The sequence below is a fragment of the Saccostrea echinata genome, unplaced genomic scaffold (assembly GCF_033153115.1).
Source record: "Saccostrea echinata isolate AGI-Se365-2 ecotype Australia unplaced genomic scaffold, CSIRO_AGI_Sech_v1 ptg000017l, whole genome shotgun sequence".
Classification (NCBI taxonomy): Eukaryota; Metazoa; Mollusca; class Bivalvia; order Ostreida; family Ostreidae; genus Saccostrea; species Saccostrea echinata.
In genome coordinates this window covers 6,279,163-6,299,190 of record NW_026889766.1, presented here as the reverse complement: position 1 = coordinate 6,299,190, position 20,028 = coordinate 6,279,163, and the positions used below count along the sequence as shown (strand labels likewise).

Sequence of the window (20,028 nt, the reverse complement as noted above, 5' to 3'; positions counted from 1 at the left end):
AAGGATGCTTGTTTTAAAGCTAGCACTAATTTTGATTCAAAGCTTACACGGAGACCACAAGATGGTGCAGAAGCAGGACATTTTCCCGAATTTTCTCAACTCTGGTGGAAGTTCGTCAAATTTGAGATACTTTTCACTTCAGGAAACATATAGCACAAGCTTGCCTATCGGAGATTTTTATACATAAGATGTATCTGATACTAATGTATGAAATATATAAATTTGGTAGATGTGCTGTATGTTTTCTGAAACAAAATGTGCTGTAAAATTTGCATAAAAATGAAGAAGTTCGGAAATTGACATATTTTCTGACCTTCCTGTGACCTCAGTGTATCCCATAACTTAGAACCAATACTCATTTTGTGGCATGGGTGACAACAGGTTTCTATTGATAAACTGTTGCATCATTCTAAAAGACACCCCAAACCAGGGACCAAAAAGGGGTCTAAGCCTATCTTGTCCTTTGTTGCTACTGCTAAAAATGTCAATTTAGATCAACGCTACACATTCTTATGCAATTATAGACAACGGTATGGCTTTATACAAAAAAGGCTACGAAAATCAATTAAACCATTTCTTTAGAAAATCTCTTCGAAATAATAGCTTAACATAGGAAAATTATTTATTCGTTTAATTTTAATTAACAGGCATACTACTCTCAGTTGGGCAAATTTAAAACAGGGCGAAATCAAAGACTACATAATACTTTCCTAAATAGAACTGTGACTGGGCGAATTTAAAACGGGGCAAAATTGGTTGCAAATGCGAAAGGGTGAAAATAATGGGGGGGGGGGGGGGGGTAACCCCGTATACAGTAAATATATATTTTAAATTCAAAGCTGCAATTCTGTTGAAAATTCAGAAAAAGTATTTTCTTTCCCTTTTTTAACTTACATGTAGGTCTCACTTGGAAAACGTGGACATCCGTGAACTGGTTAAGCTCCAACAACGCAAAAGATGTTTGGACTTTCTACAAAAAATGTTACATGAACATCAATTATCGAGTGAATTCAATAAAAATATTGTTTTTATTGATTTCAACATATCAACGTAAACCTTGATGGATTCACAAAAATATGAACATTTTTTTTTTCAATAGAGATGAAGTTTTGACAATTGAAGAGGGAATGAAAGTTAAAGAACAGATTAAAATTTGAATGATTTCCTTTTTTCAGAAAGTGGTCCCGACGTTTGCAGAGAACACTTTTTAATCAATTCTACAGGATTCCCCCACTAACTTGAATTTGCTATTATCTATTCAGCATTAAATTTCTTTTTTACCATTTCTAGACCTTGGTTAATTACCATAGCTCCTCCCCGTCGCCAATACCTGAAATTGGACAAAGAATTGCACTCAACGTTTTGGGTAATAAACATGTTTTGAAATGGACCAAAATAGTCATCGCCTACAAGAATTAGGTTTTATTTTCTGTGTTATATTTTTGTGAAACATATAGAAAGATTCTTTTAAACATTTTTTTTTTCTTTGACGGAGAATTATTGCACTAGCATTATTTCAAACATCTTTGTTGTAAACGTCTTGTATTGTAGGTATTTTGTTTTGAAACCAAGCTTGTTTATTTTAAAATTATAGCATTACAATGATCCGATATATGATCTTATATGATATAAATGATTTACATATCTGCATTGTCAACATACTAAACTCGAAGGCCTTTCAAAAATCACGCATAATTTGCTATTACTTGCTTTTACAGATAGTAATGCAATTTCACAAAAAATATATAGGATTTTTGCGATGCGATCCCTATGACAATAACTGCAGAAATGACGCCTATTGATTTGTCGAAGCAACACACTATTATCAAATTATTTGTAATGCTCGAGAAATACGCAAGCATAGACCCAAATGTGCTTGATAAAACAAGTAGTAAACCAGCGGGATTCCCGACATATGTCTACATATAGGAAAAGAGAATTTTAGACGGATAGACATAAAAAAAGGGAATGCAGGAGGGGACGAAAAAGATCATCGAGGAAATTAATTGAGAGTAATCACATGCTCAATATTTTTTTTTCAGAAATTTCAGCAGTTTTGTGGTTTAAAATAAACTAAAACACACTATACGAGTTTTATAGTTTTAAGCTGGACAAGAAATGATATATATGGAAGTTTATTCTGATTGGATACGGTAACCCAAACTGTACAGCATCAAACACTAAGGGAAATGTTGAAAAAAATTAAAGTCCCATTTTCTATAATACCTGTGACGTTGAAGATTTTACTACACCGTGACGTCATAATGTTCTTTTTGGAATTCTTTGACTTTGATACGTATAGCATTAATTAGAGTAATTTAATTAGAATAAATTACAGGTAATTAACACCTGAAGAAAATTTCTTTCTAATTTGCACATTACATTCCTCTGGAATACGTATTTTTTTTCTTTTCCTTTTTTGAAAACATACATGTTTTGAATACATTTATTGCACCATTCCCATACATACTATTCGTTATTAAGGTGAAATAATCATCGTTTTGTCGTTGTTCTTCTAATATCAAAAAAGTAATTGTAGATCATTATTTCTGCTATAAGAACTACATATGATTTAAAAGGGGGATTGGATATTCGATATATATGCTTAAGCTTAAAAGTTTTACGTCACTTATTTAAGATAGATTAAAAGTATTACGTCAGTTATAAAGCTTTAGATGAAATACATGTATGAATTAACTGATACTTAAATATTTGAATTATAAAAGAGTGAGAGAGTTTTTTCAAGCATACAAATCAAATCCTATCTGTATTACAAAATACGATACAAATACAATACAATAGATGTTGGATGAAATGAATGCTCTTAACATTGTATTCAGTGAGCATTTCTTTCAAACATCACATTTTAAAAACAAAATAAATGAAGTGTCTTTCTCAATCTAACGCTGGCGAGTAAGGCCTTGTCATAACTAGCTGACTATCACAATACATGATTTAGAATAATAAATTTCTCTCTGTCGTAAATATACTTTAACCTTCCAAGTGCGTAAATTCATATCTTGATCAAAAGGTGTTATTTGTCCTTCCATTTGACAAGCTGCCAAATTTTAAAATTTCCTGTTTTTGTATTTTTTAAATGTTTATTTTTTGATAATTTATTTATTATTTATTTATTTTGCTCTAAAAAATCATATTTTCTGTTACTTACGATTTAGCCTTTTTTAATGTTAATAAAAAAAATAATAAATAGATAAATAAATAAGTAAATAAACAGAATAAATAAATAAATAAATAAATAAGTAAATAAATTAATTATTAGGTTAATTAATAAATAAAGACAATTTTATGTGGTATCTGTCAAGCGTGCAGGAATGTCGTCATCTTGTTATATTTGTAAAAGGAATATTTTATTTAATAAACAAATCGCAAATTAGAAATATGTGTCCACATACTCAGTTGATTGATGGGAAATTTTATCAAATATGACGTCAGAGTAATTATTTTGGTTTTTATAATGCATTCTCATTTCCCGGCCACCTCAGCTGTCAACAATGTCATGCAAGTGAAGTTCGGAAAAAAAAGGAAAATATCCTTTTAAATCCTGAACAGGTTAATACATAAAGAAAACAGGATTGAAATGTTATACATTGATTATATGTCTGGAAAGTCGGTGTTTCATGGGGAATATATTGGGACTTCTTGTTTAAATTCTTGATATTCTGACATTCTACATATCAAAAAAATGGTAAAATCATTTTGGAAGGGAATGAACTTGTACAATTGCCAATATTTCTTCGCATCAAAAATTCTTACAAAAAGCAATTTTTTGTGTCCCAGAACTATTTTTATTATTTTTATATTGATTATTTATTTTCTTCTTTTTTTTTTTTGAGGATTAATAAAAAAAAAAAAAAAAAAAAACCACGAGATACAAATTCAAGACTGTATTTTTTACTTATTTATTGCAAGTGATAAAATAGAGGGATTGCTTTTTTCTGAAAGAAATAATCAGATCTATGACAATCGTAAGTTGTATCAAAAATTAATTAATGAAATAAATTAACTAATTAAATAAATAAATAGAGAAATAAAAAAATAAATAAATAATTTAATTAATTAATCAAAGGAAAACGTAATCAAACAAATGAGTATTCACTTTATGTATTATTCATGGAATGAGAAATTAAATGCGCCGTAAATATTGACGGTACTTTATCTTCAATCATAATGAGTCGTATCATTCAGTTAGGACAGTGCATATATCACACATTTATAAATTAAAAAAATAGAAACGTACAAACAATAAAGCCAAAGTCAATCCAAATAATTTTTTCTCTCTCCATTTTTCCAAAAAAAAAAAAAAAACCACGTGGTTGTGTCAGGTCACTGTGTCAAGGAGTGCTTGATCAACATTTTGTATTTTCTAAAAATCCTGTTTTTTGTTTTTGTTTTGTTTTGTTTTTTTTTTTTTCTGTAGTGCTACAAATAAAAATTGACAAGCTTACAAAATAGCTAGGAGAAAAAATACAACAAAAATTAATTTATCATAATTCATTGGAAAATTGTGAGCATTGTTTTTAAAAGAAATCAGTTTTTGAATATAGATCACAATTGTATTAACATATGTGTTATGGTCCGTCTGGTTAATTTCAAGCAACAATGTAAAGGAATACTTATAAAAGTAAAAGACTTTCTGTACACATTTTAGTTTTTTGAAGAATAATAGGTACCATCTAGTCATTTTTTGGCATTGATTCAATTCAAAAATAAAAGAAAAAGAAAAAAAAAACAAGAGGCCCATGACCCTCAACACTCAGAAAAGGCCATGGGCCACAACCCTCACAAGAGTCACTTTGGTCCTACTGTTCTTCATCAGTAGAATTTTATTTTTTTATTTTATTTTATTTTTTTTTTTTTTGAAATTCTCTTTTAATTCAAAATGAATGATTCCAAATTGTGGGCCGAAATCTAGCTATAAGGGAGAAATGATTTAATCAAATTGAAATCCACAAAAGAGAAGAATGTGGATATCCATTTCTTAAAATTTGGAAATCTATTTTCACCCAAAACTAACTCATAATTTACACAAAAAAAAAAAAAAAAAAAAAAAAAAAAAAAAAAAAAAAAAAAAAAAAAAAAAAATTAACAATACTTTTATTCGTTGAAAGTTCTAAATTCAGATTTCAAAATTTAACTATAAAGGGGCTCTTAAATTACAAATTATTGGTCTTCTTCTATTTTGGTTCTAGCGTTCACGATAGCTCAGTCGGTAGAGTGCTCGCTCCGTGATCGGGAGGTCGTGAGTTCGAATCTCGGCCGCGACTGACAAAAGTTTGAATTTTCACTCGTATAGAAACGTCAACATATACCGGCGAAAGGCTTCAAATTTTGACCTTTACTCGGCACTCAGGACCATTGAGCAGTGAGGGATCTTTATCGTGGCAACGCCTGCCGTGACACGGGGCCTCGGTTTTCAAGGTCTCATCCAAAGGACTCGCAACTTTCACTTCAAAGTGCCGAGCGCATGGCGAAGGAACAGTTTCTACCCATTTTTTATCGACTTAGGTCAGTCGCGGCCGAGATTCCAAGTCACGACCTCCCGATCACGAAGCTAGCGCTCTACCGACTGAGCTACCGTGAACGGTCACATTCCTTTGAGAGAAAGAAATCCTTTGAGAATTTTTATAAGCAAAAACACTGTTTTGATTTTTTTTTTTTTTTTTTTTTTTTTTGCCACTCTTATACATCAATGTATCCAATATGTTGTAGCTTTTCCTTTACTTATTACTAAAACAGTTTGAAAGAAAAAAAGCATTTTTTGAAAACAATCACTTTTCTGAGTAGAAAATTATCCTCTACAAATTCCATTCTTTACAAGTCTTTTCTTCCTTAGCCCATATCTTTTTTCTATGTAAAGCAGGGACCTTTGGAATCTTTGAAATTTCATTATCTAGTCTTACTATTTTATTATTAATTAAATTTTGACGAATAATTCAAAAAGCTTAAATTTGATTGATGTACATTTGACTAAACTTTTACACTTCTGATGATAACGTATTGGCGATCATTCAGAAGTCTATATGAAATATATGGTGCTGCATTTGATTTAAATTATCTCATGCCAAGAGCCTTATTTCTTTTATATTTATATACACTTGGTAATATGTAATAGTTTTCATGGATAAAAAAGATAATATTACACATGGTAATAACCCAGATTCATGTAATGATACTACAATTTTCAAAGTTAAACGAAGATAGAATTTTCTTATCCTTTTACAAATATAAAAGCAACCAAATAATTCATTGTTCAATGAAGGAAGATAGAATTTGAAATGAAGTCCCAAGTCTAAAAGTCTCACTTTTGTTATTTTATAAAGTACAAAAGTACTGAATGAAGAATGCCTATCCTACATTCATCTACACATATCTTTAATTTCAGTATAGGGAGCATTTGTACAGGGCTAGTTATATTGTAAAAGACTCAGGGACTATGAAATCATGCAAAGAAAACCCCTTGTTTGCCATTCCATAATTTAATTTCTAATTTTTTATCACCTCCGAATTAGTGAATACGGAAGAATATATTGTTCGCACACTGCCTTATAACATCCAAATACGATTTTTCAATTTATTTTCGAAACACGTAATCCTTTCAGACAAAGCGTTCAGTTGCTTTTTTGTATGCATATCCCAGCAAATGGCACAGTCTTCGACAGAATTCATAATAAGAATGTAGTCCAAAATTTATTATAGGAATATAGTCCACACAGCAATGTTAAGGCTTCCCGAAGCTTTAAATGCGTACAAAACATAACACTGCATTACAAGGCCGATTTTTATTTTTATTTGTAAGTTATGTACAAAGTACGGCCAATTTATATAGAGAGTTCTCTAAGCTGTATATAAACGTATTTGTTACGATATCACATGACCTCGCTGATCACGTGACAGTTATTTTTTTTTTTTTATTTATTTTTTTTTTTTGAAGTGTTTCACATAAATCGCTTCGGCGCAGCTAATTAGCACAATTATTATTAACTTTTGTCACATAAATAAACTCGTTGCATCCTGGTAAATCCGAAATGTGCTTGGGAAAAGTTATACATTACTCTGGTACAAAATATTTCACAATAAATTCAACTTACCGAAAAATTTAAGAGTATTTTCCACTCAATATCGTCATTTGTATTAAAACACAGCCATCACACATTTTCCCAAGGAAGATTCAGTTAAAGAGGAAACTCTTTTTACAGATTTCCACAGAAGATCTCAAATAATTCTTCATCAATCACCTGCGCCAGGCTCTTTTATACACATATTATAAATTCTACTTCTATTCAAGGGTATAAAAAAGGGTAAATGTCAAACGCATATTTTCATATATATTTTGAACACGCTGACTTTTAAACAAGAGTAATAAAGCAAAGTTATCTAAAATATTCGGATATATAAGATTTTTAAAAAAGATTAAATCATGTTTATTTTACACTACCTTTCTGACACATTATATGTAAGTTGAAATAAGGTGTAAAGTTATTACACTCCCTCCATCATTACAGCTCAGTAGACATTTTCACAAAAAAATCTCAAGCTTTTGCGTAAGATTTTAACTAAAAATCTCTTACGTCAAATCTTAAGTGCTTTTCACGAACGCATTCGTAGCAGATTGAACTTAAGATTTTACTTACGACAGCATTCGACCCTAGCAACGACTTCAATATGCTTTATAATCCTTAAATAAGTGTGTGAAAATAAAAATAAAACTTAGTTTTCAACATTTGTCAACATAACAAACATTATTGACAATAAATATCGAATGCAATCGTTTGTGAAGCAAGGAAGTTAAAAATCTGACGTCACAAACACAAGTCTGACGTAAAAGTAGGTCATACGAAAATCGTAAGTGAAACTTACATCGTAAATATTTTGTAATGTATTTTATTTAATTTTTCGACAATGATTGTGAAAAAATATAAAATATTATTGTAAGTTGCTTTACAACGTTCAATTTGATGTGTATTTTGGTTTTTGCGATTATATTTTTACAATAAAATCGGTTTTAAAGTACTTAAGGGAGCCGACTGGGGTTTTATTGTGTGAAAACTACTATAGAGAAACTCTTTAATTTTATACCATATGTACCTTTCATTGACTTCAGTATACATGCCAAGTTTAGTGAAAATCTACCGTCTGCTTATTATTTAGGGACCATCTCAAAATACAGGTACATTTACTATAGGATTATATAGGAAAATACCATTTTTTCGCACTTCGGAGCAAATTATACAAATGCTACTATAGACTTTTTGATCAAATTAAATTATTTGATCGGTAACACTATATTGTACATTTTGTGCAAGAAACACAAAATTCTACCGTCTGGTTTCCAGAGGGGGCATCTCAAAATGTCAAAATTCCTGATATTTTCCTGTTTTTATGGAGTATAACAAAACATGACAGATAACACTAATTTACATAAAAAAATAATAGAAATGATTGTTAGATTCTCAATTTCATATGTTTAAAATTTCAAGAGCATATATTTTATACTTTTTATTTTTTGCAATAATTAATGATCCCGCTTAAAGAACTTCGGTTAATCATAACGTCAAAAACACACTATTACGACGTCTACCTACCCGTCATTTGAAAAATCGTTAAAAAATCAGTTATTTAAAAACGTAATTAGATTTTTTAACCTGAGATTTCCTAAATTTGTAAATTTTCATAAATTATGAAAAAATGGTTGCATTAAAAGAGTAAATACGCTTTATTTTACGATGCTGCGCGAAGTATTGCGCAATGAAAACCCTAGTCGGCCCCCTTAAGAGAGGGTTCGGGCTCTCGTAAAGTTACGACAGATTTTGCACTTACGATTTTCTTAAGAATTTTTGTGAAAATGATTTTTATCATAAGTTTCCACTTAAGATAAAAATATGTCGTAAGATTTTTTGTGAAAAGGGCTACTGGTTTGCAGTGACTTGACGTCATTTTTAATTATGACGTCATACATTTGTAGTTCAGAGAAGTGAAGGCACAGAGTACACTGCGATATTCTCTGGGAAGCCTTAACGTACCTGCGCATTGAAAAATTTCAAGGGAACCGAGTAGTTTAATGTAAATGTGATGAAGACCTTATTGTTAAAGAACGTAAGACAAGAGTGAATCAAAAGAGACATCATGTATATTTGATCTGCAGTATGATCGATGTCCATGACTACGGTCACGTCTACGTGTATTGTTAAAAAAAAGACATCACATTCAAATTGGCACATTGTGCACTTGAAATATTCCATACGTCATTTATGGACCATACGGAAAGCCTTGCCTAGTTTCCTGATCGTATTCTTCTTGTTATCTACGGAATTGAGTGCTCAAGGTGAACTGTTCGTTGGATGATATATTTTTCGATTATCTTCTAACCCTCATTGAAAAAATGAGTGGTCAGGCGAATTAATATCTTAACAAAGATGGTGATAGTCCCCATTATTTATTTCAAACCTGTGCCCCAACATTCTCTTATTGAGTAAACATTCTGTTTACCAACGATAAACCAGTCCGCTTAGAGTAATTCAATTCCATAAACGTTTCAATGTTTACAAGTCAAATTTTCACCAGTTTTAGTATAAAACCTTTGCCCAATAAGGTTGCTACAGATCGAAGTATTTGTTATGAAAATATCGCAGGTTTTGCAATTTTAAGTAGAACGTCTGGAAATGGAGCACACATGGTCCAAAAAAGATTTATCAGAAATAACTCTGATTGAAATCTTACAATCTGAGTGTATGTATGACAAGTTGTTAATGTCCTGAAAGAGAATAGGTGCCACTTATAGGCTCTACAGATTGACACCTTTTTATGCTTGGTGCCGTGTCAGCCAGTATGGAATCGTTTATCTTTTCAATATCCATAGTTGAATATATACCGAGCGACAAGTATCCTCGGGGACGGGCTGTCCACTGGTAGAGATACATTCTAGGTGGTTAAAATTACAAGTTGAAGACATAAAAAAAGATCGATAAAAATCTACAAACAATACAAATTTGTGAACAGATACATGTAAGACACGGACACCTGAAAAATCCAAAGGTGGGAGTTTTGTAATGAAATACTAGGGATTTGTCAGAACGTTGCGAAAACAAAAAATATGAAGATTTTTTTTTTTTAAATTTCACGAGGCATCTACATGATACACATAAACTTTGAAAACATTTCAAAATAAATCAGTTAAAATAGCAATGAACAATTGACATTCTATGTTTTAGTTGACATTTTCATTTGATATATTGTTCGTTGCTCTGGTCTCAGATATCATTCGTTGCTTACTTTTCAACCCTTATTTTTTCATACTATGTCTTTGCGCTGTAGTTTCGCTTTTCTCTCCTTGTTTTGATCGTTCTCTTTTGTGCATGGAACATCTTTTTGTGTATGTTTAAAAGTATGCTTAAATACGTGTTTATTGATAGATTCTGTCAAACAAACACATACATAACATTATTTCAATGGTTTAGAGAAAAATGTCAGATACCATGTTGTCAGCAGCAAATAAATACAACTTATTGCTTTAAAGTACATTGATTGCCATTGCAAAAATTCGCGAAGGGTTATAACGGCTTCTACATGCATGTATATAAATAAATGTTCTTTAAATAGATTTTACCTAGGAATCTGTTCCTTAATTTATTGAAGAAGACTGAAAAATATTTTCTGTTAAATGTTTACAACATCTTTAATCCATCAAAGTAAAGTTGTTCTTTATTATCAGCACTGATATTCAAAGGGAGTTCCATCAGGTGCCCCTATGAATATATAGATAAAAATACAATAGATGTTACTTCGTGCAAGATTCTCAGTACATTTGTAGTAGGCTGAAAATTATCAGATATGATAAGATATTTTGTTGGCGATAATATTCTATTGCGAATATTGTTCTTTGAAACAAAAGAAACACACACACACACACATACACACTTTAATCTTCAATCCGTGTCTGTGACTAAAACATAAACTACGCAGCATTGTTATGGCTAATAAAGAGAGGGGAATATTAACTGCGACATCACAAAAAATACATACTTCCAGAAAATTTAATAATTTGCGTTTCTAATTAATTTAAAAGTTTTAAACTACGTCAAAACGTTCCACTTTATTCATTTTTGTCCCTACGCAGCACAGTTAAGGCTGCAGTAAGGAGGCGGGGCCAAAGTTTTACGGGAAATGCTTACTATGACATCATACAAAAATATATGTTCTTCAAATTACCGCAAAATGAAATGATTTGCTTTTTTAAACTGTTGGATAGCTTTAAACTACTTCAATACTTACTATTGCATGTGTTTTTGTCGTTGATTAAATCCCATACAGCAATATATAAACAATTCACTGATCGCAATGCACTTGTCAATGTGACGTCATATCTCAAAATTTGACGCAGTTTGTATGCAGTGAGAGGCGGATCTAGTTATATTACATACAATGAAAAATGTGTTTTGTAATTAAATAAAATATAATTACAGATATATACTAGGCCATTAACTTGGATGCGACGTCTATTTTATGATTTAATTTATATACTTCCCGTACATTTCCTAGACAAGTGATACTGCCGTATATTTGTATGCAGATTCATTGAAGGGTAATAGAATGGTCGTAATAAATCGATATATTGCAAGGGCATACCCTAAATGAATTATGACAAGCTTTTACACATAAACTCAAGAAGCATGAAGGTATTTGAAAAGTGCTGCGAACCTGATGAAATCTTGGAAATGAATTAATTATATCTATATTTAATGTACTTGACCAGCAAAATATTCAACATACGGTCTAACAAACGTAATTTGAGCAATAACATAGTAAAATCTATATAGGTTCGCAGCACTTTTCACAAACTACAAAGAGTGTTGAAAATAATTATAAATTAAACTAAGACTTTTAACGTAGTTATGCCCTTGCAATATTGGAATTTATCGATGACCTCAATACTGCAGGTATATTTGCTAAAATCACGTGACTGTCACATTACGTTACAAGTCAAGGTAAGAAGTTTAATCGTCTCCAACATGTAGTTTTCAACCACATTATATTTGTCGGATAATAGTAAAGTCCTAAAAAGAATCGCCCATCCTTGCAAAGAATGTATTTTCTACATAAATTTCCATTTGTCACCTTAACTGTACTGCGTAGTTAAATCAAACACAGTAAGGTATTAACAAGGATCTGGCTGTAATACACTTTTCGGCGTAAAGTCATCATTAAATTCTGACATCTTTCATGTGCATAGAGAAGTGCATCAAATATATATTTTTCACAGTTAAAAATGCAATATTTTAACATTTTTTACGACAGATTTACGAGATTATCACCACCACCTCTTCAGGTCAATTTATTTAAGCAGAGATGGACCTAAATCTTATCAAAGTTATGTTCAGGGGCAAAGAAAAATAAGAAAGTCACTAAAGCAAAGAGAAAGAAAACAAGAAAAAAAAAACAAGTAGCACTACAAATAAACTATTGACCCTTCTATATATGCAGGTTTACACGTTTACTTGAAAGTTGAAACTTTGTCTCGGGAGAGATTGATCTCTGAGAAGAGAGTAGTATGTTCCATTCAGTCATACTAATTGTATATCTCCGTAGCTAAATGTAAAAAAAATATCCTAATAGAAGAACAGAAAACATGTAGCACATGTACAAAGTAACTAAAAAGTTACCGTTTTCTGAGCAAAAGAGCATTCAGTGATTCGTATTCTTTTTAATTCATATCTATTTATTTCACACAAATTTACATCGTTGATTTCCCATGCAATGTCTAATACATCTGTGTAAAATTTTACACAACTCCACAATATCCGTTTCATTTTATTGCTTTTAACAATTTTTTTCCATGAACAGAATTACTTCAAGAATGATATATGACTGATCTAACTTCCCTGTGATATGTGTTTCATATTATCCTCATTTCGAAGCAGGAAGGGGATGTAAAAAGATTTTAATAACATTTCTTGGAAACATTTTCTAGCAATAGTTCTCCTATCCATTACATTAACCAAGGGGTTTATTAAAAATAAATATATGAACAATTTAAAGTCTATGGAGCTTTCGAATGGATGGGAGGAATTGCTTAATCATCATTGCTACTGGACTAAACAACAGGACATGTTAGCATCAGTCAATTGTTCTGCTTTGGCAAGAAAATACGAGAAGAACAAGATGCTACAAAAATACCTTCGATATTATTGTTAATCACAATGGTTCCTCCTAGACTTGAAGCACACCTCTTGATCCAATGTTTTATCTGTGTTTTATTTTTTGTCCCCACGTGCCATTTACATGGTTTTGAAAGGATAAACTGAACTGAAGAAATAAAAATTACAACTTTGTGCCAAGAATATTCCTTACTAAATTCTGAGTTCTACCCAGGAAAGTATTCATTATTGAAGCTTCTTTGTTTATGAATAGCTGAGAAAACCCCTTGAATTCGTCTGTGAACTTCATTTTTTCTTCAATAGTTGAACAATTTTCAGAAACAAGGCTTTTTTTTGCTACACTGCAGTTCAAAGAATATATTTCTAAATTGGTGTTATCATTAAGAAAAATGTGTTTATTTCCCTTCAGATCACCACCTCTAGTAATTAATAGAAGAGATTTATCCAAAAAACTTCTGAAGTCTGACATAATTAAATGAATAATAGACTTTTCTGCAGTTCTTAATCTGTTTACAGCAAAGGCAATAACAACAAAATCGGGTGACACATTTTGCAAAATTTCCAAAAGAAACGGTTTAGCATCATCTCTTAAGCCTGGCGTATCCTCCAAAATTTCTTTTCCTGTTTCATACATCGTAATTTCTTTGGTAAAGGACTCTGCTTCTAATTTGTTTCCAGATTGTGCTTTATCTTCTTGAAGCAAGGCATTGATGGTCGCACTTTATCCTGATCATACAGGTCCAATAAAGACCATTCTTGGTTTTCTTATCACAAGGAACCGGAGGTATTCTTATGTATTGAAACAAACAAATTAGAAATTGGGAAGAATTAAGAAAACATCTCTCTCACTGAGAAACCCCCCCCCCCCCCCCATATTTTTGAAATTCTTACTTTTGTCGCCAGGACCCCAAGTGTTCATCACTTCATTTTCTCTTAAATCTGTTCCATCCAAGGATGCTTCGTAGCAAATTTGAATGAAATTGGAGTACTGGCTCTTAAAATTAAAGTTTAAAATGTGAAAGTTCGACTACGAGGACGATAAACAAATGACAAATATTGGTCAGAAACGCTCATTAATGCTCTGTGTAGCTAAAATTTCATTTAAAAATATCCCTGTTTGTCATTCCGAAATACAGAATTTGTTCAGGTAAAGACATATGTAGTTTTTCCCCCAGAATTTAAGATTCATTTTCGATGTCCTACTGAAATATTGAAGTACTATGTATGTTGTGCAAGTTTCATATGATCATTCAGGTGATCAAGTCTTAAAATACAAAGTTATTAAATAAGGAGCAACAACCTTTGTCAGATACAAATACTTTTATTCTCATTTGACATGTTTCACTTGAAACTTGGAACATTTTATTTCACTAAAGCCCCCAACATGGGGTATGTTAGTACAATGAAAGTTTAAAAATTGAACAAATCAACATGTGAACAGTTAACATAATGAACTACAAAAAGATCTATGATATGGACAGTACTGACATTCACGAATTTTTTTTTAAACTTCCCAACATTGATTTTCATCAAGAGCTATAGCATCAAAATCAAATGAAAAATAGGATGAGGTATGAAGCGCTGCTTATTTTTTCAGAAGATATCTATGTCAGATCATAATATGAAGAAATTTTAACACAGAAATTAGGAAGAGTAATAATTTATTATCACAACATAAAATTAGAAATATGTATATGAAAATAATATTTAGTGTCATGCCCACTAAATTCATATTAGAAATCATAATGAAGCGCTGCTTCCTAAGTCAGAATATAACAATGTTATATGTGGTTGTAAGAAAACAATACATCTGTTAGCAAGAGTTATCTTTCTTATAAATATTTTTTCATCGGAAAAAAATGTAATACTAATAAAAATTCTACATTTGGTACTTGATACATTAAACCGTTTTTAAAATGATCGTTAAAAATAGAACTTATTCAATTTTTAAGGGTTTTAAAACTGGATTTAAATGTTTTTTTGTCAAACATAGTAAAACAATTTGAAAAGTACAGTCAAAGGAAATGTATTGTAATGTTTCCATCATATGTTAAGTTTGATCGAATTGTCTGCTCAAAGGTCTCGATGATTAAACTCTTGGAAAGTAAACTATGAGTAATACTAGGATATTTTACTTGGAAAGTTATCTCTCTTATCAGAGGGTCGGTCCCCCTTAAATGCATCCTCTTGTTCATCAAAAATAAGGTGATGTAAGTTTCTTTTTAATTACTCCTAGAATTTTTAGAGTGACTTGTTTATGTTAGGAACACAGATCACATATTTAAAACCATCAGGTAAGAGAAAGTAAAAATATACGCAGACTTCTGAAATTCATCTTTTCAGGTCCTCTGAAAAGCAATCTTTTCAAAATCAAGCATGATCTTTTTCCGCATGGGAGCTCTGTCTTCACGTTTGAGTCGTTTGTAACATCTGCAAGAAGAAATAAATTAACCTGATGAAAGAAAAAATTACAAATTAGAAAACAGGTGCCATGCTTACATTCATGCAGTTCCTAACTACAATTTTAAGTGGTAATGATAGTCCGTTTTAATTGTAAACAAAATATTTTTTTCTGTTATTTTGGATATAACGATATATTCTAGCATGCTTTGTCTTGAGAAATGACTTTCATACGCTTTTCTGATAAGTTGAATTTTGCATTCCTTGTGAACTTCTCAGTTACTAAATACATCATACATATACGAACATTCTCAATGACATCATTTTAAAAATGTTGAAGAATTATATTCTCCAATAAGAAATGTTTGGAATAATTTTCTAAGAAAAAAGTTATTAAAAGACCTTAACTTTACGTCTGTGTAGAAGAAAGATCGGGCGATTCGAATAATTCTGATATCTTTAACATCTTTTCCTGCTTGTTGCCTAGTCCATGATAGTCTAAACTTTAAATATATTGCAAGAAATCTTACAGAGAAAAAGTTATACTGTAAAAAGTACTAATTTAGGGTGGTTAAATTGCAGTGGTTAAAGAAGTTCTTTGAGAGAAATGGAGGAACATGATACGACAGTTTGAATTCTTATCATGATTATGAATCTGTAGTTCTCTTTATTCCATAAAATCAACAACAATTGAAACCATACCAAATTAATAATTTCACAGTATTTTAAGTATAAAGTAATGAAAAATGTTTGCCTCCATTGACTAGCTGTTTACTACCTTGAATAATACTCATCACAGTCTGTCCAAAAAAATAAAGAAGGAATAGAATCCTCAAAGTAAACGTTATTTTTTAGGTGTTTAATCTTAACCATATGGACAAATTTGAAATATATATATATATATATATATATATATATATATATTAAAATACAGCCATTTAACATTGTTTAATTGATTGTAGCTTACTGTAGATTGAGTAAATGATAAAAATACATACTGTAATTTTATTCCGGCAAATTTTAGTATTTTTGCAGATGCCTTGTATTTTGGTGTTTCAGCTTTGTCATTGGCATAGTAAATCACTTTACTTATCCTTGATTGGGCGAGCAGTTTGGCACATTCATTACATGGAAACAGTGTAACATACACGATACAGTCTTTTAAACTTGTCCCATGTCTATTTATAATAGCATTCATTTCGGCATGACAAACTAAAATAAAATCTTATAATTTTCAATATATAAAAAAGACATTTTAACCTAATTTAAGTTTGTTAAATAGTTTTGCAAATTGGACATTTTTGGCGTATGAAGTAGCAAGAGGAATACCAAAAAGACTTTGCTCTTCTTTGTTTTTTGAAAATTTTGGATCATTTTTCCGCTTGCTCTCTTTTCTCTGCGGGTCAATAAAACCATTGTATCCAGTGGTTACTATTCTTTTTTCGCTGTTTACTATGCATGTTCCAACCTGAAAATTTGACATGATAGAATTACATTTACCAGATGAAATTACATTTACCAGATAAAATTCAATGTATTTTTGCAGAGAGGACCATGCTTCATGTACTCAGTAAAGAAAAGTTTGAATTATTTTTACGAGAAAATATTTTTAAAGATATTCTTTTTAAATGTGAAAAAAGCCAAACTTTTAAGTTTTTTTTATTATTGAATTCTTTGTTTGCAAAAAATAGTTCTTAATAGCATCTTATAATATCTAAGGTAAAAGATTATTTCAATCAGGATTTTGAAGGACAATAATTATAGCTTATAATTTTTTGATTTCAATTAAACATGCATATGTGTATAACTAGTATAAAGTAAGGTGATGTAGAAACAGAAAATGATTTTAATTTTGATATAAATCAATATAAGAAACATTTCATTCTTTGCAGTTAAGAACTAAATTGAAATTTTGAATCAAACTTTTGTTAGTTTTTATCACGGCATGCAGACCAGGTCATAAGTAGGTAACGATTTGTTTAAATTTATTCAAGATTATTTTTTCATACATTTTTACCTTGAAATGGTGCTTGGAATTTATAATTAATAAAAAAAAAAGGGATAAAATATGAAAGATTTTGAACCATTTTAAGCATAATAGCAAGTTTTATTCTAAATTGTCTGTCAAATCAGGAAGATTTTACTATTAACCTTTTCATTGGTTTTGAGTCTCATCGGAAAAAATCCAGTGAAGTACGGACTTGAACAATAGAATGCAACAAAAAAGACAATGTGCCAAACGAACTCTCTGTAGTTTGAAAAAAAAAAACTTTTTGCATATACTTAATCTTTGATATATGTACCTTCATTGAATACCACTTTTACAGAAAATAAGAAGATCGTATATAAGATATATAATATAGTTTTGGTAGGGGCACACAGTTTAAATTCAATTCCCATTCATTTCTAGCCCCGTTCCACTTTCGGAAATCCGAATGGTCTTCCCAATTATAAACGATTGTTGGTTACATCGCTTGAACCCGCGTAACCTTTCATAATCTTGCTCACCTGTCCACTCACGCTTTACTTTTTTACTTTATCAAGTGGTATTTTTTTTCTCAAATGTGGTCAACGCTACTTGTCAGCTCTTATCATCGCAATGTTTGGCTTCGTTTATATAAGTAGATAATAAATCAATAGCTTCGTAAATTGTTGATTATAATAAAATAATAATTACCACTAAAAACTTCATAATCTTATTTTGATAATTACCCTAGTAATTGATTGCTAGGTTTGTTAACATCTGAACCTTCATTATCGACTGATAAAAATTGTCACGTTGTAAGAAAATCTATTCTGTCTTGGTATATATCCCTGTATTGTAATGAGACCCTCCCATTCTATTCATCTTTTTTTCATAAACAACAATCAGTCACAAAAACAAAAACAAAAACAAACAAACAAACAAACAAACAAAAAACAAAATTTGATGTTTCAATGTGTAAAAAAAAAATGAACGGTAGTGCAGTTTTCCTCATAATTATAAAATATCCGAACTTTCGAAATCTGTTCATAATGTGTCTTTTTAATTCACTCTTTTCAAAATTATCCTAGATTTTTTTTTCAAATCCTCGTAGAAAAAGGTGCCCCAGACATAAGTCATGGCAATTCATCTTTTGTTTCATTAAAGTTGCATAATGTGTCAAAACCTTGTGTTTCTTTTAAGAAAATTGTATCACAAAATAAAAGATTTCTCTGAAATATTAATACGAATATATCGCAGTTTTGACAACTCAACTCAGCTGCACTGTAAAGCAAGAAAAAAAAACCCTGCAAAATATAAGTGCCGGAAAAACAAATGTATCTATCGCTTTGTTTTTATCGTCAATGTCAACAATGTCAAGGTCCCGCGTCCTTTATTTTTAGCGTGACACTTGTAAACAACATTGAATTGGGGCAAGCAGAAGTAAGGGATAAGTTATGATCATCTTTTTTGAAGATTGTATCAAAATTCTCAGTCATCCGACATTTATATCTATGGAATTGAAATCATGGTAAATTCTTAAACTTTTCAGCGCATGCGTACAATAAAGAGGAAGAAGTGAAACGATATTTTTGTGATGGGTTATACAAAGATTTTTTTTTAACTTTTATTTTTCTCCATTAAATTAGATTTTTTAGGTTCTCAAACCTGTAATTTTCTGAAACCTAATATCTTCAAGAACTGAACAAAATTTGCATGTGTCATGCAAAAAATCTACAGTTGTCAATTTTCCCGTTTGTCCGTCACAGTGTCACTTTAAATTATCTATTTAAAGAGCAAATAATTATCGTCATGCGTTAGGCTACAAAAAAGCTTCTAACATTTACATGTATGCTTTGAGAAAGTTCAAAATTAAAGAACTGAAAAGATAGCCTACCGTTCGTACGTCATACTTGCTTCTTTTGGCCGACAGAAAAGCGACTCCCATAAAATACTCATCCCATGAAATGATATCATCTTTCTGTGTGCTGAAATAATTTATGTTTAAAGCAAACTTTGTATCGTTAAAATTTTGTTTTAGACATTATTGTTTTACTTACTTATAATTACTTAAAACAATTCAATATAAAAAAAGGATAGCTATTGATATTAATTGATAAAGATGACGTAACATGTTTAATTTTTTCTTTGCCAGATTACTTTTACAATCATCCCATTCCAATTTATTATGTCATTATACATGTACCTTCTTCTTTTGCGTTGCCCTACTCTTCTATCCTTTTTATCGTCACTCATTTCTGATTTTCGAGTATTAGGCATGTTAAATGTTTAAAAATTATCTTAAATATGATATTATTATCTGTTTGAAAATTTTCAATTATCTACATGATTTATGTACACAAGGAAATTACAAATACTAGACATGTGATCAGTATATACTTTTAAAAAATACTTCTTTAAAAAAAAAATACTTACAGGAGTAACCTAAAATATCCAAGCCCTTTATTGAGAATTTCAAAAGAGAAAGTGAAA

At 30.5% G+C, this 20,028-nt stretch overlaps 1 protein-coding gene across 1 annotated transcript; it reads right to left on the bottom strand.

The window, feature by feature from the left end:
- Positions 1 to 15,511: 15,511 nt before the first annotated feature.
- LOC133189295 (deoxycytidylate deaminase-like) lies at positions 15,512 to 19,815 on the bottom strand. Its single transcript, XM_061324692.1, has 5 exons — positions 19,742 to 19,815; positions 19,433 to 19,523; positions 16,902 to 17,040; positions 16,571 to 16,784; positions 15,512 to 15,602 (listed from the first exon to the last, which is right to left on the bottom strand). The coding sequence occupies exons 1-5, from the start codon at positions 19,813 to 19,815 to the stop codon at positions 15,512 to 15,514; spliced, it is 609 nt and encodes a 202-aa protein (XP_061180676.1).
- Between the last annotated feature and the right edge of the window lie 213 nt (positions 19,816 to 20,028).